Genomic DNA, 20002 nt, shown 5'->3' with positions numbered 1-20002 from the left:
GCATGCTTGCATACATACATGCATACATACATACATACATACATATATAATAAATAATTTTTATTATATATAATATTTTTATTTTTTATGTATAACAGTAAATAATTTTTATAATTCTTATTTTTTTGCATGTATAATAAAAAATAATTTTTATAATTCTTAATTTTTTTGTATGTAAAATAAAAAATACATTTTATATGTATAATTTTTAGTTTTTTGGAAAAAACTTGGCTTGTAGTCGAGCTCAAACTTGCAAGCTTTTGAATCGAGTCAAGCTCGAGATCAAGTCTCTAGCTCAAGCTCAAGCCTATCTAACACTATTTCTGCGAATCTAACTCGAATAGCCAAATATTCGGCTTGGCTTGGCTCGAATCCACCCCTAAAAAAACTAAAAAAATGTAGGCAAGCTTCAATATAGGCCGATACTCCCCATCCTACATATCTGCCTATGTTAATATTTTAAACCTTAAAATTCATCTATAATGAACCAAACACCACCGAAACTAAAGTTGGGTTGGATATTTACACTCGAATATTTTATTATTTTATATTTAAAAAAAAAAAAAAAAAAAAACAAGTCATTCCGTTCAGCTACTTCAGTTATTATCTAATAGCCTCTTAGTCAAGTTAATCAAGTGAATTAGATCAAGGAAGGACCTTCTCTGTGACCCCACCTATTTTTGTCACGTGGATAGATCCTGTGGCCAATCCAAGCCCCACCCCTTAGGCAGAGAATTGACTGGATTGGTCATGTGTTCAATCCCATATAAACCTATTTCTTGTCAGAATTGGATAATCATTCACAACGCATAGAAATTTTACTATATCAGATTTTAGAGGTTAATTGGTCTGGCCATGGTCCAACCCAATGATACATAGCAAATAAGAGTATATATGTTTTGTTTGATAGAAAATAAGAGAGTCTGTGAAACCAAACATAACTTTAATGGATTCAGTTTTGGAGTATCCTCTTCCAAATGAGGAACATAATTGCCACCTTCTCTAATCATGCTTCACATAGTCATTTCTCTCTATGGATCACTGCTACAAAGATTCAACCATTGAAGTTCTTCATTTCATAGGAGATCCAACAACTCTATGGCAAATCAAGCAAGTTTATGATTTCATCTTCCTTCTTTTAGGCTCGGTTTGGTAATAACACAAATATAAATGTGTACAGTATAAATACAATTTTATAAATATAATATACAAGGTTTTTCACCATACATATTTGTACTTGCACTCTTCCCTTAGGCTGTATTTGGTTGCAATGTGAATTTATTTATACTGATGCAAAATCATGGTAGTGCAAACGATTTGAATGTAAATTATGATTTATTTTTATTTCATAATTTATCTTATTTTGTTTGATTGCAATAATAATATAAAATAAGACCTCAAATAGAATAAAGTAAAACCCAAAACAAAATTAAACCAGAATTTACATTCTTTTCATTTGCACTCCCATGCATTTGTACTAATGCAAATAAAATTGCACTGCAACCAAATACAGTCTTAGGCCCAGTTTGATTGCAGTGCAATTTTATTTGCACTAGTACAAAAGGCATGGGATTGCAAATGGAAAAAAATGCAAATTCTCATTTAATTTTATTTTGGGTTTTACTTTATTCTGATTCATGCAATTTACTTCATCTGTACTGCAATAAAACAAAATAAGTTAAAAGTTGAAACAAAAATAGGTCAGAATTTACGTTCAATTTATTTGCACTGCCATAGTTTTTTTACCAATGCAAATTTATTTGCATTGCAATCAAACACAGCCTCAGTTTGGAAGGAGTACAAATACAAATATGTACAGTGCAAATACATACATAATAATACAAAGTACAAGGTTTCGCACTCAACAAATTTGTATTTGTACTCTTTCCAAACTGAGCCTTAAAAACTAAACTTGGGAGTACAAACACATGTAAAGTGCAAAACCTTGTATAAGGTATTTCTAAACTTTACATTTGCATTTGCATTGTACATATTTGTATTTTCACTATTCCCAAATGGACCCTAAACTACATACTGGAAAGGGGGCTGGTTTTGGTTTTTCTATTAAACCTATTGGCCCTCATTTTGGCTAGTTTCGGTTCAACATGATTCAACTTGACTTGTCTGCCCTGATTTTCAAACACTGTCTGTCAAGAACAAAAGAGGGAGGCTGGGGATAACTCTCTTCTATCTTGCTTGAATCCTCCAATATATATAACGCAAAAATGCAACCTAAATCGTATAGAAATGACTTCCACCTCTAAAAAGTTGCATCACAACTTCACAAGAATATAATCCAAATTTGCAAAAATAAAATCCCTATCTTCATTTCCCATCTAAGCTTATGTAACCAACACCTTGATGTAATGAAGTTATTGGAGGAATGCTTCCATTATGCTGTGTAAGTCTTTTGAAGCATAAAAGAAGAGATGGTTGAGTTAAATTGTTTCCTTTTCCTTTTACAAAACATCATTTTGATTCACTTTTGTTGTACTGTGCTTTATAGGCTAGTAGCTTCTGCAGACAGGTGGGTCATAATGCAAGTATTTTCATTCTGCAATTATAATCTCAACCTGATTTTTGATGTTTTTGCCTTTGCCAGAGTCTTTCATTTTTTATTTCTATTCATCTCTATATTTTGGAAGGCAGCTTGCTGTTAGAAATTCATTAAGTTGTTTCATAGAGATTTTCTTTTTTTGTTAAACAAAAAGGAGAAAAAACTTAAATTGAACCTTTAAATGATGATACATGAAGTCCATTGAGGGGTAGTTGATATAGTAAGTTTATTCCCCTCCACTAGCCTTAGTAGCTAGTTGGTGAGATAAGCCATTATAATTCATATTTACATGGTATATTTGACATACAAAAGAAGAGGCTTGAAGTTACAGTATTGCATCTAGGGGTGTCAATTGGATTGGATTTGGTCTAATCTGATATGATCCAATGAATCCATTACAGATGGGCCTGATACAATTCAATTCTATGAATATTTTGGACCATTTTGGACCAGTCCAATTTAATGTCTTTCAAATTGATTTAAATTTAGACTAGTTCCAGCCCAAACCTGATCTATTGACACCTGTATTCTTATCTTCTATCAATGGGCCAGATGATATTGGTTCAATCCGACCCAATCCAATATAAATCCATTATGGATAGACCAGGTCCAGTCCAATATATCTTATTGGTCGGTCCAATTCATCCAATTTGATTTTGATTTGTATGAAATCCAATCAAAAACTGGTCCATTGACACCCCTAACTGTATCTTTACAACTTTTTGTTTTCAGTCATATAAAGCAGAAGGTATAGTCAAAATATACACCCCTAACTGTCATCTTCTTTCAAGAAACACAACTTATCTCTTGTAGCAATGAATTTGAATTCAGTTCTCACAAAATCATCTTCACAGCCCCTTGCAACTGTGCATTGAGAATATTTCCCCGTAAACAAAAACATGCGAGTATGAAAATATTCTCAATTAATGGACAGCTGCGAAAGATTGTGAGGACTGAATCCAAATTCTTTAGGAATACACCATCCCAACAAAAGATTCCAAATGGATCTCCATGGCACCAACTGTATTGATGTAGATGGCAGTTCCCTTGTAAAACACAAAGATGCAGATTTGATAGAAAATATATGAGAGTTGGTCACGTTACCCCGATAAAACTTCTCGTCAAAAAGAATAGAGCCTAGGCTTTAACCAATACCTATATACGGTTTAAACAGAATGGATTCATATTCGAACTGGTTCAATATCTAATCCATTTGCAATTCAGTCCAAATTCGTGTGATTGATTCAGAAATTCCAAAATTATTGGGTTAGGTTTGATTCCATCAGTCTTAGCCTTTGGGCATACGTTGGTTACCCAACTAAGCTACCATAAATGGATGGATGACATAATTAAGGGATAAAAAGAGAGGTCCGTTAACACAGACCTCACACCTTTTCTACTCCAACACTCTACCCCTATAACCAGTTGATTCAAATATTATTCTGCCATTCATGTCGTTTTCTGTTTCTGTTCGTCCATCGCTATTGCTCTCTTATCACTATCAAATAAAGGGACCACGCCTACCTGTTCATGGACATGCTTTTATTCTTTCATTAATAGATTTTTTTAAGCCTCGAATCCGAGCCCGGCCCTCATAAAAGTTCGAAGCGCAAAGAGCTTAAAACTCAGATTGCTATCATTCTTATTGTTGAACAGATAGAGAGAGAGAGGAAGGAGAACGTCGGGGTTGAATAGGGTTTTGAAACTTGAGAGTTCGAAATTTAGAAATTATAAAGAAAAATCCCAAGTCCAGCACGAAACACAATCAGGCTTGGTGTTTTGGGCCTGAAGTCAGGCCCGCGGGCTTAACTACATGTCCAAGCCCAATTTGGGTGCTGGCCGGGCCATCGGGCTACCCCATGAACAGGTCTAACCACGCCCATTGGTTACATATGTTGATCAGTAAATCTCCCGTTAGGGCTGTTAATGGGTTGGGTGGACCTAATAGAATTGAACTAAACCGACCCTAGTTATTACACAGGGCCTAGTTTTGTATTATGCGTCTGATTATAATTGGGTTTGACCAGTTTTGGTTGTTTTGGACGGAACCAAACTCAACCCAATTGATTAATCTGCTCATAAACAGGTTTATTGTCAAATTAATTACTAGAGATGACAATTATAATCCGATCTTATTGGGTCAGACCCAGTAATCTTGATTAATGGATGGGTTGGCTCTGGGTCTGTTTATAGGTCAGATCTAGTATCAGTCTAGGTCCATACTGACCCGGACCAGACCAGACCAAACCATTGACAGCACTACCTCCATGGAACTGCTCTCATATGAGCCCAGAGCCCAGTCGCGATGGATCAATTTTCAGTTCTGACAGAAAGAAGAGACGTCAAAGCATCAAAGTTTAATGTATGTAGTTGTAGGTAGCTCCATTATTTTAGACGGTTATAAATGGAAATCTGGTGAATGGTGACGATTCAAAGAATCAAAGTACAATCAATGAACCTCACCGTAATTCGGCCCACACCAATAAAGAGCCCAACTAGTCTGCGTACGGGCCCGGCCCCATTTGTTCTCTAACCAATAGTAGCTTAGGTTTCTTCTTTCATTTTGGGAGAATCTCTGGCTTTGGGCCCACGGAAGCTTCATTCTGGACAGAAGCGATCAGAGAGATTCAGGATCTCCACCTTTGAATGAGTCGCATATGGTCAGGCCAATATTCATCTGATCATACATGTCTTAGGTGGACTTTTGGACGTATTCAAATAGTGGGCCGGGTTCTTCTTTAAAAGACAGGGATGGGCCACCACTCTCAAGTCACATTCTCCAAGAAAAAACCAAAATTATCCCACTCACGTGAGGCATTTTGGATACTTCTTTATTTTTCTTTATTGTTAGTTTTTTACTTGTTTTTACTGGTAGGGTGTAGGAACGTATTTTATTAGTAGGAGTCTAAGAGACCATGGTCCCCCCTTATGACCCGGAATTTCTTGTTAGGGGTGTTAATAGATTGATTTTGGGTTGGATTCATCCAAACCAGAATAAATTTGAACGGATTGGATGGACCAATAACACCCATTGAATTGGATTGGACGTAGTCCATCCATAATGAATTTATATTGGATTAGGTTGGATTGAGCCAATATCTGATCCATTGATAGAAAATGAGAATTTAGGTGGCAATGGATCAGGCTTTGGTTAGAATTATTAAAATGAATTTGAACAAATTGGATGGTCCAGATATTGAATTGGATCAGTCGAAAATGATCCAAAATATTCATTGGATTGGATTGGACTTGATCCATTTGTAATGAATTCACATTGAACTGGATCAAATTGGACCAAATACAAGTCCCATTAACACCCTTATAACTGATATGGATTTTGTCACCCTTTCCTCGAGGTTGGTCCCACCTCTGTTTGTTCCCTCTCCACCCCTTAAAAAAATCTTAGCTCTGCCCTGATAGAAAATGTCTTGTAGTATGACAAATGAGATCATAAGATGGAAGCATTTTGGATTGGGAAACCAAATGTTTAGTAAAATCCATCTTAATCTGAGCTGACATCTTCACATGAATCCTTTGTTTCTCTCCCCGGCAAGCATGCTTTTTTCTGGGGTCCCTCCCTAACAGATTTTCTCCCTATCTTATTCATATTTATTCACATGGGACAGAGGTTTGGGAGCGGACAAAGAATACAATATTCCTTAGTCTCTGTCCAAGTAGCATTTGGAGGGTTAATTTACCCACTATCAGTAGAGAGTTTGGAATCTAAGGACAAAGTTTTCTTGATTTGTGTGCAGAAAGGAAAGAGAGTTTCTCAAAATTTTGGGGAAATTTGCAATAAGTAACCATTACTGTCATTCCCACAATTGTTTTCTTAATATTGTCAGTTGGAAATTCAGTTTTAGTGATGTTTGACAAGATTTTTGTGTCCATTGAAAAGGCATTTAGCATTTGGCCACTATTTAACTCTCCTAAGTCAAATTATATCACTTTGTGGAAAGTGAATCAAAACCACAGTTTAATGTGATTGATAGAGATTTGGATTTATTGTGCAGCCAATGTTAGTGAGTACATTAAACTCAAGTAATCTTGTTCTGCCAAATTTAAAGTCAAATATTTCATAATTTCACAGACCTTTGTGTTTGCTGATTTATCAATTGATTTCATCAAACAATTTTATTTCTTGTTCAGTTCTATATTTCGTTGTGAGTTTTATATGATGGGATTTTCACTTTCAAATAGTTTTGAGAATATATATGTTTTATATGAGATTTCAGTGGTATTTAGGGCAATGCTTTAATTGTCTAATTAAGAAATATGGCATTAATATACTGTTGGTATGTCCACTCCAAGCAAGTGTCATAGCTATGGCAGCAAATGTGAACATGGAAACAGATAAAACAAAATTGCTCCTACTTGGTTGGAGACTTGGAGGACATGCATTCAATCAATTACATCTTACACCTTAGTTTTATGGTTGATGGAGTTAGCATTTAAGGGTTTAGATTATTTTAGGGTTAAGGGTTTAGGGTTTAAGGGTTAGATACGTGACTTAACCACAAATTATGGGGCTGAATTACTCTATTTTTTTGTAATTTAGATTCAATCATCCTAACATTATCATCATCAATTTATCATTTAAGCCTTGTCCCAACTCCCAACATAAATCTTTTTTCACTATTCTGTTCTGTTTAGTGTCATATCCAAGCACCCTCACATTCTGAAGCTGAACCAAATATCTCTTGTCAACCTCACTAGATTTACAAACAAATCAGATCAAGTCAGACATTCATGGATCCCAAATATGATGATATAGTTTTTTTTTTCAGATTTGGATCAGTTTGGATTCAGATTAATGAATATCATTGATAAAGTACAAAAACAATAAAATCATCATATTATCAATTATATGAAGTAAAAATGACTTTGATATTGTATATCATGTCAAACGATCTAAGAATGACTTCTATCAAGACTCAACCTAAAAAAGTGTAACTTTCAAACAAACTTGCTGCCAAAGTCTAAAATAATTGAGATGGTTGCTTGGCATTAACCTCATTAAGTTCAGATTCTCCCTGGCATGTGATGGCAACCAACCATCATCATCATCATCATCTAAGTCTTGTCTCAACTATGTGAAGACAACCATAGGAATTGTGTTTTTCCATTCCATTCTAGGGGTGAGTAGATGGGTAGGTTTTATTCGAAACCGAATGGATCTGACATTGAATCAGCCTTAACTAGCCTTATTCAATCTGTTACAGAGTAGGATTTGGCTCCAAATCCTTGAAACCGACCCCCACCTAGGCCAATTTTAGGGTCTAGGGGTTTACCCTGCATGAACCGATCCGATGAACTGGTCTTGGTTGTCATTGGTGGAACCTGCCTTAGAGCCAAACTTGCTTTGAAATAAACCATATAATACATTTGGGAAGTGGAAGATTTGAACCCAAACATTCATGGTCACAAAGGCTATGGTCTCACTTGACCATTGGGTTACTAAGTGATTTGATCATTTATTTTCATTTTAATATTTGAATGTGTGTAATAAATAGTATAAAATGTAATCTTTACAAAATTTAAATTCAATTTATAAGTTTTTAACCATATAATGATAATCTATATATTAAGTCATCTAATTTAAATAATAAAAATAATATAAGTTTTAATGTATATATTATATTTATTAAAAATCAAGTTTTTAAAGAACATGTTTTTTTTTTTATGAATGGAGAGAGTAAAGAAAGTACAAATTCTATGGATAAACCCTGGAACCAACCTCAAAATCACCAAGGCCGGAACCAACCTTCACAAGATAGATTCTAATTTCAAAAACCTAGGACCAATCCCTACAATGTAGGTTCCAAGTTCTACCATAGATCAAACCGAACCAAGCCGGCCCATACTGACCCATATTCCATTCTATTCATTCTATTTGTTGAGTGCTCATAAACCCTCTAATGATTTCTTACTATCTCGATTCTTATCATTTTTAATGCAATTATAAATATAAAGGTATCAAATTAGGATGGATTTTGAATTATAGCCCTAATTTACAACTCTAAAAATTGGTTACAAATGAGAACTCGGGGCCCCTTCGGTTTTGGCAAATTGGGGGAAGGGTTGATCTTCCATAAAGTGCAGGTGAAATCCTACAAAAATTCTAACTTTCCTCCATAAATTTTTTGTTGAATGATCAATCAGCACAGACTACAGAGGAAGATGTGATTTATTGGGGGAGAGGGCTACTAATAGGAGGGCTGGAATTCAGAATTCGGCATCGTGTGTATCACGTACTTGTCCGTAAATTTTTTTAGCAATCTTTGCACACCTTATAAAAACAACAAAACCCGATAAAAGTTAAAACCCAGTTGAGACATGATACCAACATGACACTCCAATGTGTCCCAACAGACTATCGCAGTCACACATTGGGAATATCTGCTCGTGAAGTTTTTTTTGTTGGGACAATATTTGGAGTTTTTGTTGGTAACAGATCCATGCCCACTATGCCCCACCCAGATTCCCTTTTCCCTTCCAATACAAAATTACAAACCAGGGTAGGAGTGAAAAACGGAAAGCTGACAAGCAGAGCGCCATGGGTGATTTGAAGAGGATTAGTGTGGTTGTTTGGCTGCCTTGAAGACATGCAGTCATGGTGAAAGCTTGGTTCTAGCATTCGGAGGAGAGCTACGGAGCTCGAGAAACCGACCCAGCTGCCTGCTGCCCTGCAATTACAGCCAATCCAGTAAAAAGCTCTGGTCAAACCTAAGAAAACGACATGGAATCCGTGAATTCTTTCTGTCGTTCTCACTCCATACTTACCTTTACCTCTTCAAAAAAATCTCTTTCTGGCTCCACGAACATGTCCACCTCTCGGGTTTATGTGCTTTTTATCTTTCCTGATACATTTTTCGTTGTTTTGTATCCGACGTAATTCATCTTTCTTCTCACGAGATTGTTAAATTTAACTTCAATCATCGGATTCTTAGTTCTCACTTGACTGAATGCTATAAATTGGACGGGGAAGCTTCTCTTGCTATTGTACAATTCATTCTTTTGCTTGATTTTTTTGATGGGTCATTGATTTGAACATTGTTAGTGTTGAATTTAGTGAGGATTTGCGATTGTTCTGTTGTATTTCTGGTAAGGAATGGAAAAGTGGTTGTTCTCCGTGTTCTTCTTGCTCCTGGTTTCTGGGTGCTTTTTTTCTGGTAGTGTTGTTGGGAAGTATTGCACCAACACCCTGAATGAGCTTTCATCCCACACATTCCGGTATGCACTCTTGTCGTCGAAGAATGAGACATGGAAAAAGGAGGTATTTTCTCATTACCATTTGACCCCAATTGATGACTCCGTGTGGATGAATCTGCTTCCTCGGAAGGTTTTGAAGGAGGAGGAGAAATTCAGTTGGGCGATGATGTACCGGAGAATGAAGAATACAGGGACGACTAATATTGATCAAGGGGGAGAGGATTTTCTTAAGGAAGTATCGTTGCACGACGTGACATTGGACCCAGATTCAATGCACGGGCATGCTCAGCAAACAAACTTAGAGTACTTGTTGATGCTGGATGTTGATAGACTGGTCTGGAGCTTTAGAAAGACAGCAGGTCTGCCGACACCAGGGACACCCTATGGAGGATGGGAGGGTGCAGATGTTGAGCTTCGGGGTCATTTTGTAGGTTGGTTTTGTCTCTCAATCTTAATCTTTCCTAGCTTTGGTACAGTTTCCACAACTGGGTGCTTTTTAATTTATTTATTTATTAGCCTTTGTTCTATTTTGTGCCTCTCAGATTGTGAAAATGGTAGACTGTGAAGTAAGTTTCCATGATTATTGATGCATCAATCCATCAACATGATAATTTATTGCAAATGCAATGAAATTTGAAAGGAAAAGAGGTAAATTGTCTGCAAAACAAAATTAAATCATCTGAAAAATAAGACCAAGACTGTACAAAAAAACTCCAGAGGCTCATATAGCACTCTATGTTTGCGCTCTTTACTTAAAATAATGTGTACTCAGTCATGTCTATACAGCTTAAGCATAACAGTTTGTATTCAGCTGCAGGGTGCACATAGTTGAAGATATAGAGCTTATCCAGTGTTTAGATTGCAAAAGAGTAAGGAGTAAGGAATACAATTTTTTATCTATCAAAACAGCATATCTACAAAATAGCAAATTTCAGCATATTTGCTATTTTTCTAGGAACCATGCTCTTTTTCAATAGAAAAAAGAAACCATTCCCCCCTTCTCAATAGAGGAGTAAATTAGAATCCACAAAAAATCCTTGAATTTACAGAAACGCACATGAATCCAATTCTAACATCTGAATTTCTTTTTATGTTTTGAATAAAATTGGTGCTTCAGTTTGTGTGTATTATGGATTCACATTGTTTAATACATCATTAACAAGTGGAATTTCTTTGGTACTGTACTAATTTCCTTTTATGGTCAATTGGAAAAGTTTTTCAAGTTAATGTGGAAGTAATCTCATTGCACGCCCCAAAATATCTAACTATCGGCAGCTATGAGTCACTCAGGCAGAGTAAACTGAAAGAAAAGGGCCCAACTCAAACCTGATCTGGTTATCAATTGGGCCAATCATAAATTGAGAGAAACACCAAGCAGACCTGAAAAGAATGGAAGGGGAGGGGGAGTGGGTGTTGAGGTCAAGAATTTCTGTCTCTATTATCTAACCTTTAAGTGGTGAACTATTCACTAGGTATACTTTCAGTTCTTTATGGTCATTAAATTTCTAATTTCTTGATTCATCAAGTATATTTCCTTGGATAACTGAAAAGTGGAATGAGGTAGAGAACTGAATCAACTTAAACTGCCCTTATTTGATTTCACTCATTGAACTTGGCATGAACTTTGAAATGGTTATCAACATGGAAAATTGTATATGCTTTCTTCTTTCTGGTTTTTGAGGTTTCAATTCACATGTTTGTAATAAGCTACTTGCTGAATCTTGAAGGGCATTACATGAGCGCTTCAGCAAAAATGTGGGCCAGTACTCACAATGATACTCTCAACAAGAAGATGGCTGCAGTGGTTTCTGCACTTGATGCCTGTCAGAAGAAAATAGGCACTGGATACCTCTCAGCGTTTCCAACTGAGCTATTTGACCGACTTGAATCTTTGGAACCAGTGTGGGCACCATACTACACTATTCACAAGGTAAAGTCTGCTTCTAAATATTTATTAATTGGTTCAAAATTCAACGGTTGTAGGCTTCTAGAAATATTTCATTGTTTAACTAGTCCTGTTTGTTTTGATAGATCATGGCGGGCCTTTTAGATCAGTATTCAATTGGAGGAAACAGTCAAGCTTTACAAATGGTGGTCTGGATGGCTGAGTACTTTTATAACCGTGTACAAAATGTTATATCAAAATATACTATTGAACGACACTGGATGTCAATTAATGATGAAACAGGCGGAATGAATGACGTCCTTTATAAACTGTACAGCATTACGGTAAAGCCTATCCATCTAACTCCTGCAGTCTTGACTTTGTACTGCATTTACACTGTTTCCCAACAGTACTAGTTGACTTGGGTATTTTGATCTAAGCAAGATTTCTCTCTCTCTCTCTCTCTCTCTCATATATATATATATATAGAGAGAGAGAGAGAGAGGGAGAGAGAGAGAGAGAGAGAATGATTGGTGCATGGCCCTATGTAATCTGATGGTTCTTGATATAGTGGTGATGCTAGAGTTTCATGTTCTTATCTTGTTTTCTGGACCCTAACTAACTTCTGTCTCTTTTGCTGCACCTTTTAGGGCCCATCGCCTTATATTTCATTTACCCTTCATGCTATACCATGACACTAGTTTTTTCATTATCTCAAGATGCATAGTGGTTCTATTGCCATAGTGGTTTTTTCCTAGGATGGGTCTGTATAAGGGAAAGAAAATTTTATTTTTTTCTATAAAAGGGGGAAATATCTAAAATATTTCAGGTTGAAAAGTTTTCTGATGACATTGTTTTAACTGATGAAACTGATGAATGATTAGATACAAAATTAAGCTTATGGACAAATACTGTAGAGAAAAGAGGTTTTAAAATAAGACTTAAACAGAAATATCTTATGTGACCAAGGTATACTTAGGATTGGAGACAAGAGATAACTCAATGTGACCTTTTCCAGTAGGGCTTTGATAATTCATAACAAGGGAGAGATTGAGGATATTGCCTATAGAATTAGAGTAGGATTGTGGTAGGCAGCTACCATTTAGATTAGAAGGAAAGCTCTATGAAACGGTGTGAGGCCAGCCATGCTTTATGAAGCACAGTGTTGGGAAGTCAAAAAACAACTTACTATTGTACCTTTAATGGTTTATGGACGTCATAAGTTTGCTTATTTTTGTGATTATTTTCCTTTTATCAATTCTTGTAGGATTCAGAGGCTGAATGTAATATTTTATTGGAAATATCTGCAGGGAGATAAGAAACATTTAATATTAGCCCACCTATTTGACAAACCATGCTTTCTAGGTTTGCTGGCAGTACAGGTGAATATTGTTTTCATTTAATCAGTTGTCAAATCCTTTTTTTGTCATCATAGAGATAATTTTCTTTATAATCTGTTTGTGGATATATGAAAGAAGATTATTGTTGTCTTTGTTATTTCCTTTTTTATATTATCCTTTTTAGTAAACAAGTGAAGCTCTCAGTTACCCTTTGATATCTTTTGCACTATGATATAAATAATGGCTATCCTTGGTTGAAACCTGAAATTGTGGAAATCAGTTTTAGTAGCTTGCTATTTTATATAAGAAATTGCTAATACCATAACTAGCTTCTTGCCCACAAGTATTTGTTCTCTAATTCAGTTGAGGAAAGCACAGCTATGACATATCCCCTTAAAATTCATTGTTTCAAAAAAATAAATAAATAGATAAAATGCAGAATTACTAAATTTGATCCTAATGACAGGAAAGTGCAAACAACAATTCTTGAAGAGACATATCCATTCATTTTAATTTTATGCAAGGATTTGTATAGATAATATGTCTGTAATGATTCTTCTTCAATATAACAACTTCAGAAGCTCTATGCTTATATGTATTTAACATGTTATATCCATATTTTTCTACCTCATTTCTCATGTCATCAATTTCTTTTGTTCCTTGCAGGTTGATAGTATTTCTGGTTTCCATGCCAATACACATATCCCAGTTGTTATTGGATCTCAGATGCGCTATGAAGTTACTGGTGATCCACTTTATATGGTACATGATTTAGAGTATTTTATGGATCATCTTCTTTGTTCTGCCAAAATGTCTTCCCAATACTTTTGTTTTGTTATATGGAGTTTGATTTGTGTTTGATAGTTTTCTTTGAATCCACAATGGAATACTACTCAGGATTCATATTTGGTTGCAAAACCCATGCTTTAAAACAAAGAATGTAATTCGTTGCTTGAATGAACTTCCTTATCAATGAATTGATGCTTTTAAAAAATCCAGAGAAGAGACGTAGTGTGACAAATGTTCCAATTTTATATGAGGCTTGTTATATTTCTAATCATCTTTATTGCTCTTTGTGTCTTTAGAGGCTGTTCTATTCACCTGTTTTCCTCCCATGAGTCAACCATTGAAATGATTAATTCAAGATGGTCTGTTCATGAGCTATATATGATTTTTTTTTCTATTACAGATGACTAAACTGTGACCATCAATAGTTTTCTTTGGTTTGTTCATTGTAAGGAGAATACTGATACTAACTATTACAAAGGTATGAGTAAAAATTATTAAAATTACCTATTATTAAAGGATAATAAGGGAATCAATGTTTAAATATCTCTCAGGGAAACCTCTAAATAAGAATGTTTTGGCATTCCTCGTTTACTTCTCTGTATTTCTCTCTCTCCCTATGAATCAGCCACAGCTTACACCATTTACAGGTAACTTCCTGGCATTTTTTTATCATGGAATTCTGATCGATGTGCAATATTATATTGATTTTGGCCACATTTGTGCTAACATCCCAAATTTTGGGGGAATGCTATTGCATGGTCCATAGCTAATTAGAGGCCTCTAACCAAAAAGGAGAAAAGTTAAACAGGTTCTCTCTCTTTTTGCTAGCATCCCTCTGAATTGGTTATCATGAGTGCTTAGGCTATAAATATTTGAGATGTCATTTCAGACAATACTCACTTCTGTCCACTGTGATATTATTACTATGGTATGGCATTTCAATTAACTACCTTGTGTTTAATTTTTTCCATCATTAATTAATGCAGATTTGCTGACTGGTTTTAGCTCCCATGGCTCATCTTTTCCTAACAGAGGCATATGAACTTCCATAAGGCTTTTCTCATTCTCACAAGGACATAATGACTGCATTTTCCTTAAGGATGTGTGTGGTTTGAAAGAAAAGAAAAAGAAACCTCTTTGGTAATAGAAAAGGTTACCCTTCCTTTTCTTTCAAACCAAACACATCCTAAAGGAAATTTTTTCTCCTGGTGTGCAGCCCACAAGTAGTTGAATAGATTGAGCTATAGTCAGTTTTTTGATAGGGATATCTTGTTCTTATGTTAATATCTTGTATTGTATACCTGATTTATATATTGTATGTACATGTCATGCACTTCGTTCTCTTTTTTGATTGTCAGTGCAGTACGTTACCTTTACAAAAAAATCTCCACCTAATAGACATTTTTTCTATATTAGGGGGATATGTAGGAAAATTCTTTACTGCCAAAAGTTCAAATCTAATGGAAATTTCTTTTTCTTTTTCTTTTTCTTTAACTTTTTAGCTACATTTCCATTTTCATTATAACTTTTGAATTTTATTTTGGACTATAATTTGGTGTCAGGCAATAAGTACATTCTTTATGGAAATTGTGAATTCTTCTCATGCTTATGCAACAGGGGGGACATCAGCCAGTGAGTTCTGGTAGGCAGCTTTTGTTTCGAGCAATTCTAAGCATACTTTTTTTTATATGTCATTTCAAGTTGGTACCCCTAGTAGGTGGACCCCACACAGTATTCCATGTGTGGTGTTTGATGGATTTGTAAGGCATACAAGGAAAAAAAGAGATTGTATGGTTGGCATTTTTCTTTGTTTTATGAGTCTTTGTGGTGTATTGTCCCTTTTATTTTCTGAACCTATCTTTTATATTCTCTGTATTGATTTATGGGCAGGTCTGACCCAAAACGGCTAGTAAGCACTTTAAGCACAGAGAATGAAGAATCCTGTACTACTTACAACATGCTAAAGGTATGTCATTTATTTTCTTTTAGTTTGCTGATTGAGAGCATGGAATACATACATATCATGTGATTTTGTGGAAGAGTCTTTATGTGATATATCACATACTTATTGAGCTCAGTGCATGAAAGTGGGGATTATTCAAATCTTGTTTTCTTGGTATCAGCCAGCATGATATCTGAGAAAGGATACAGATCTGAAAATTTATGTTGAACTATTGATAATCCTTGTTTAGTGTATTAATCATTTGATCTTAATCAGCTGATAGGAAATCATGTGTTATTTGTGAAATGAAACACCAAATGGACCCTAGTTTAGGTTGAACAACAAAGATCCATTTTTTGTGTCTTAATCAGCTTATAGAAAACCATGTTTTAACTGTAAAATGGAACACCAAATGGACCTTATCTTTCTAGTTTAGGCTGAACAATGTAATACCCTTTTCCGGTTTCTTAATCATTTGATCTTCATCAACCTATATGAAAATGAAATCATATATTAACTTTGAAATGGAACACAAAATCAATCTTATCTCTCTAGTTTATATTCAACAATGAAATATCCTTTTTTAGTGTCTAATTCATTTGATCTTCATCAGCCTACAGGAAATCATATATTAATTTTGAAATGGAACATCAAATTCACCTTATCTTTATAGTTTGTTAACTGCTTAAATTTATTTCAATAATCATGAAAGCAATAGGGAGGAAACTTGTGTGGCTCAGGTTGAGCATTTGCTATAATGACATAATGACATCTTTGACATTATTAAAGTCTTTAATGATAAGCACACCTTTTGAAATGTGAACCAATGAAAAGTAAGTAGCAGACTATGTGACATCTTTAATGTGATTGGTTGAAACTTTAATGCAACATGCCGTAAAAATTTTGAACGCACCATAGTTGGGCTCGTGTATTTTGTCTTGTATCTCAACTTATATTGTAACATTTTCACATTGCCCCCACCATTGTCTCTTTTACTTGATTATGCAAGTAATCTGTGGGACCCCCTTTTGTATTTTAAGTTGTATAAAATTCTTCCATTGTTATTGCATTTTCTCAACAACATCTGCACTTCTTTTTGTAGGTTTCACGTCACCTATTTAGATGGACCAAGGAAATGGCTTATGCAGATTATTACGAGCGTGCCCTGACAAATGGTGTGCTTAGTATTCAGAGAGGAAGGGAACCTGGAGTAATGATCTATATGCTTCCTCAGGCCCCTGGAGATTCCAAAGCAAGAAGTTACCATGGATGGGGAACAAAGTTTGATTCCTTTTGGTGTTGTTATGGGACAGGTTTGTAGTCCAGGCTCTATATTTAGCTTTTGTGTTCATTGAAAACTTCTGCCGGTTTAAATCTCCCCCTAGAGTATGCTCAAATTTTAGAGCTTATGTTCCACATACTCTGCACACGGGTGCAGTTTTTTAATAGATACTTCACCCTTGATGGGGACTAAAAGATTTTTGATCCATTTGACTGAATATGTAGGAAATTCAATATTATGAAGGGAAACATTTGGTTGATATTTCTAATTGCCTTTGTGACTTAAATGGAGCAATTTTGAGTAGATTTCTAGTAATATAACTTTACTGATGATGTTTAAACTGACTCTGAGGGCTACTGATGTTAATTTTTTTTATCATTTTATCTGATTCATAGATTCATTATTCTTGCTCTTTCTTTTTCAGGAATTGAGTCATTCTCAAAGCTAGGAGACTCCATTTACTTTGAGGAGGAAGGGAAATCTCCAGGACTCTATGTTATCCAATTTATATCAAGTTCTCTTGACTGGAAATCTGGACAGTTTGTGTTAAATCAAAAAGTAGAACCTGTTGTTTCCTGGGATCCTTACCTCCGAGTGACATTTGCAGTTTCTACAGAACAGGTAAATTAGAGGAAAGATTCAATCATACAAGGAATTAATTCAAATTTTCTTTTCTTTTCCCCTTGAATGCAATTGCAATATTATTGTGTTAAAATAATTATTCCATCTTATGAACTTCATATGAATTCAATAATGCTTTTATCATTTCAGATTTTGTAATTGAGATGTTATTTTTTATGTAAAAATTCTTCAATATGCAAGCTCTTGAATGTTATTTCATTTAATAGAAGGCAACTGGTAGACTTAGGCAAATGGTTTGGCTAATTTTGATTCTGTATCTGCTTTGTGCAGAAGCTAGGCCAATCATCAACCTTAAATCTGCGGGTCCCAATTTGGACATACCTAAGTGATGCCAAGGCATCATTAAATGCACAGAATTTGCCTCTACCAGTTCCAGGTGTGGACTAACTTTTATTCTCCTTTTATGACATAGTACCTTCTTTTCATTTTCCTATTTACTCATTTGATATGTTAATTTTCTCATATATTTATGTAAACCATTTATTACATTAGGAAAGTAGTTCATTAATCATTTATTGTTCCATGAGCAGGCAGCTTTCTGACAATTACAAGAAAATGGAGTCATGGTGATAAATTGACCCTTCAGCTTCCAATCAGCTTAAGAACAGAAGCCATAAAAGGTAGCACCTCTGGAGCCTCTCTATATCCAATTTATCTTCTATGCTTGATGCATCCGGCATAGTACTCTGCCATGCATTATATCAATTAGGTGCAAGCCTAATACAAAATGTAAGACGTTTGCTGTTATAGTGTTATGTTCTGAATATAACAGACATTGCTTTCCGATGAAATGTAGATGATCGACCTCAGTATGCTTCTATTCAAGCTATCCTTTTTGGACCCTACCTTCTTGCTGGTCTGACCGGTAAGGACTGGGACATCAAAACAGGAGGAGCAAGTTCTCTCTCAGATTGGATAACTGCAGTCCCAGCTGCATATAATTCTCAGATAATTTCTCTTGCCCAGGAAGTCAGTTATGTGGCCTTTGTATTCACAAATTCTAATAACTCAATTAAAATGGAGAAGTTGCCAGAGTCTGGCACAGATTCTGCTGTTCATGCCACCTTCAGACTTGTACCCAAAGACGTGAACTCTTCTGGTTTCTTATCTCCAATGGATGCTATTGGCAAGTCAGTCATGCTAGAACCATTTGATCTTCCAGGAATGGTTGTGGTACAACAAGGACCAAAAGAGAAGCTTACAGTGTCAAATGATGACAGTGACAAGGATTCATCTGTGTTTCGCGTTGTTGCAGGACTGAATGGAAGGACTGATACAGTTTCATTGGAATCAGAAAGCCATAAAGGGTGCTTTGTCTATAGTGGAGTGAATTATAATGCTGGCACGAGCGTTCAGCTCATCTGCCAGTCAGGATCAACTGATTCTGAATTCCTGCAGGCAGCAAGTTTTGTATTGAAAGGGGGCATGGCTGAGTATCATCCCATCAGCTTTGTGGCAAAGGGAGCAAGGAGAAATTTCTTGCTGACACCACTGTTGAGTTTAAGAGACGAATCATATACTGTTTATTTCAACATTCAATCTTGGTTTTGAGAAAGGTGGTTGTGTTCCCAAGGATGAGTTTTCCAACTCATATAATAAGTTCATTTCCTCTCTTATGTGGTGAAGAATTGAAAACCAAGTACTAAATCAAACTTAACTAACAGATATTTCCTAGTTGTATATACATGTGCTATATATACAAAAATATTATTTGCTTTTTTTCTGGGTGGACCTGGATTTTATATCATACAACTGAAATCTCCATTGTAGAGTAAGCAGCAATGGTTGGATCTGCCATGAAAAGAAATTCCAATCTTAGAACATGATTATACTTGATTAAATAATAATTAAATTCACCATTGTAAGATTGTTATCTTTACATATTTTCATTTTTCCCTGCTAGATTTCTTCAACCATTGTTGCTTCAGAAAGCAGGAAAAATGAAACAGAGAAAGAATTGGATGATTTTGTTTGTGAAGCATTCTAGATGATCCTACGGTTCCTACCTATTTCACTCATGTTGAGCTATCATGTGGCCAATCTGAGCTGTCCATTGGATAGGGGGATTCCCTGTACTGACCATGTGTCCTTTGCATCAGTTTTCATTAGCTCTATGATCCACCTTGTGTTTTCCAGAGTTTCAATGTTCTCATATTGAAAAGTTCTCCTGAGCAAGGGTTAGTGAACATATAACACTGGTACTTCTTCATTGAGAACTCATAATTTGGTCAGTAATCACTCAAAAGTCAAAACGTTAGAAACTTATAATTGTTCACATTGAGGCATTGATCTTGAAGCTCAGTTAACTCAGCTTCTTAGGTGGTGTTTGGAACCAATGCTGTTTCCTCAGGCA

General features: G+C 35.4%; 1 protein-coding gene across 2 annotated transcripts; it reads left to right on the top strand.

Moving 5' to 3' along the window:
- Positions 1–9083: 9083 nt before the first annotated feature.
- On the top strand, positions 9084–19372 carry LOC148872512 (uncharacterized). Of its 2 annotated transcripts, XM_088972133.1 has the most exons (12): positions 9084–10200; positions 11497–11699; positions 11801–11998; positions 12965–13036; positions 13661–13756; positions 15346–15425; positions 15674–15749; positions 16828–17038; positions 17432–17628; positions 17920–18025; positions 18180–18269; positions 18446–19372. In XM_088972133.1, the coding sequence occupies exons 1-12, from the start codon at positions 9669–9671 to the stop codon at positions 19198–19200; spliced, it is 2616 nt and encodes an 871-aa protein (XP_088828259.1). In that variant the 5' UTR covers positions 9084–9668; the 3' UTR covers positions 19201–19372. The 2 variants fall into 2 exon arrangements, with proteins under 2 accessions (XP_088828259.1, XP_088828260.1); XM_088972134.1 differs by lacking the exon at positions 12965–13036 and having other exon boundaries at positions 9092–10200.
- The last annotated feature ends 630 nt before the right edge of the window (positions 19373–20002 follow it).

This window comes from Nelumbo lutea, chromosome 2 (genome assembly GCF_056320005.1).
Source record: "Nelumbo lutea isolate HS-2025 chromosome 2, American lotus-T2T, whole genome shotgun sequence".
NCBI lineage: Eukaryota > Viridiplantae > Streptophyta > Magnoliopsida > Proteales > Nelumbonaceae > Nelumbo > Nelumbo lutea.
Note: the sequence above shows the minus strand (reverse complement) of the source record. Positions and strands in the feature narration are given on the sequence as shown.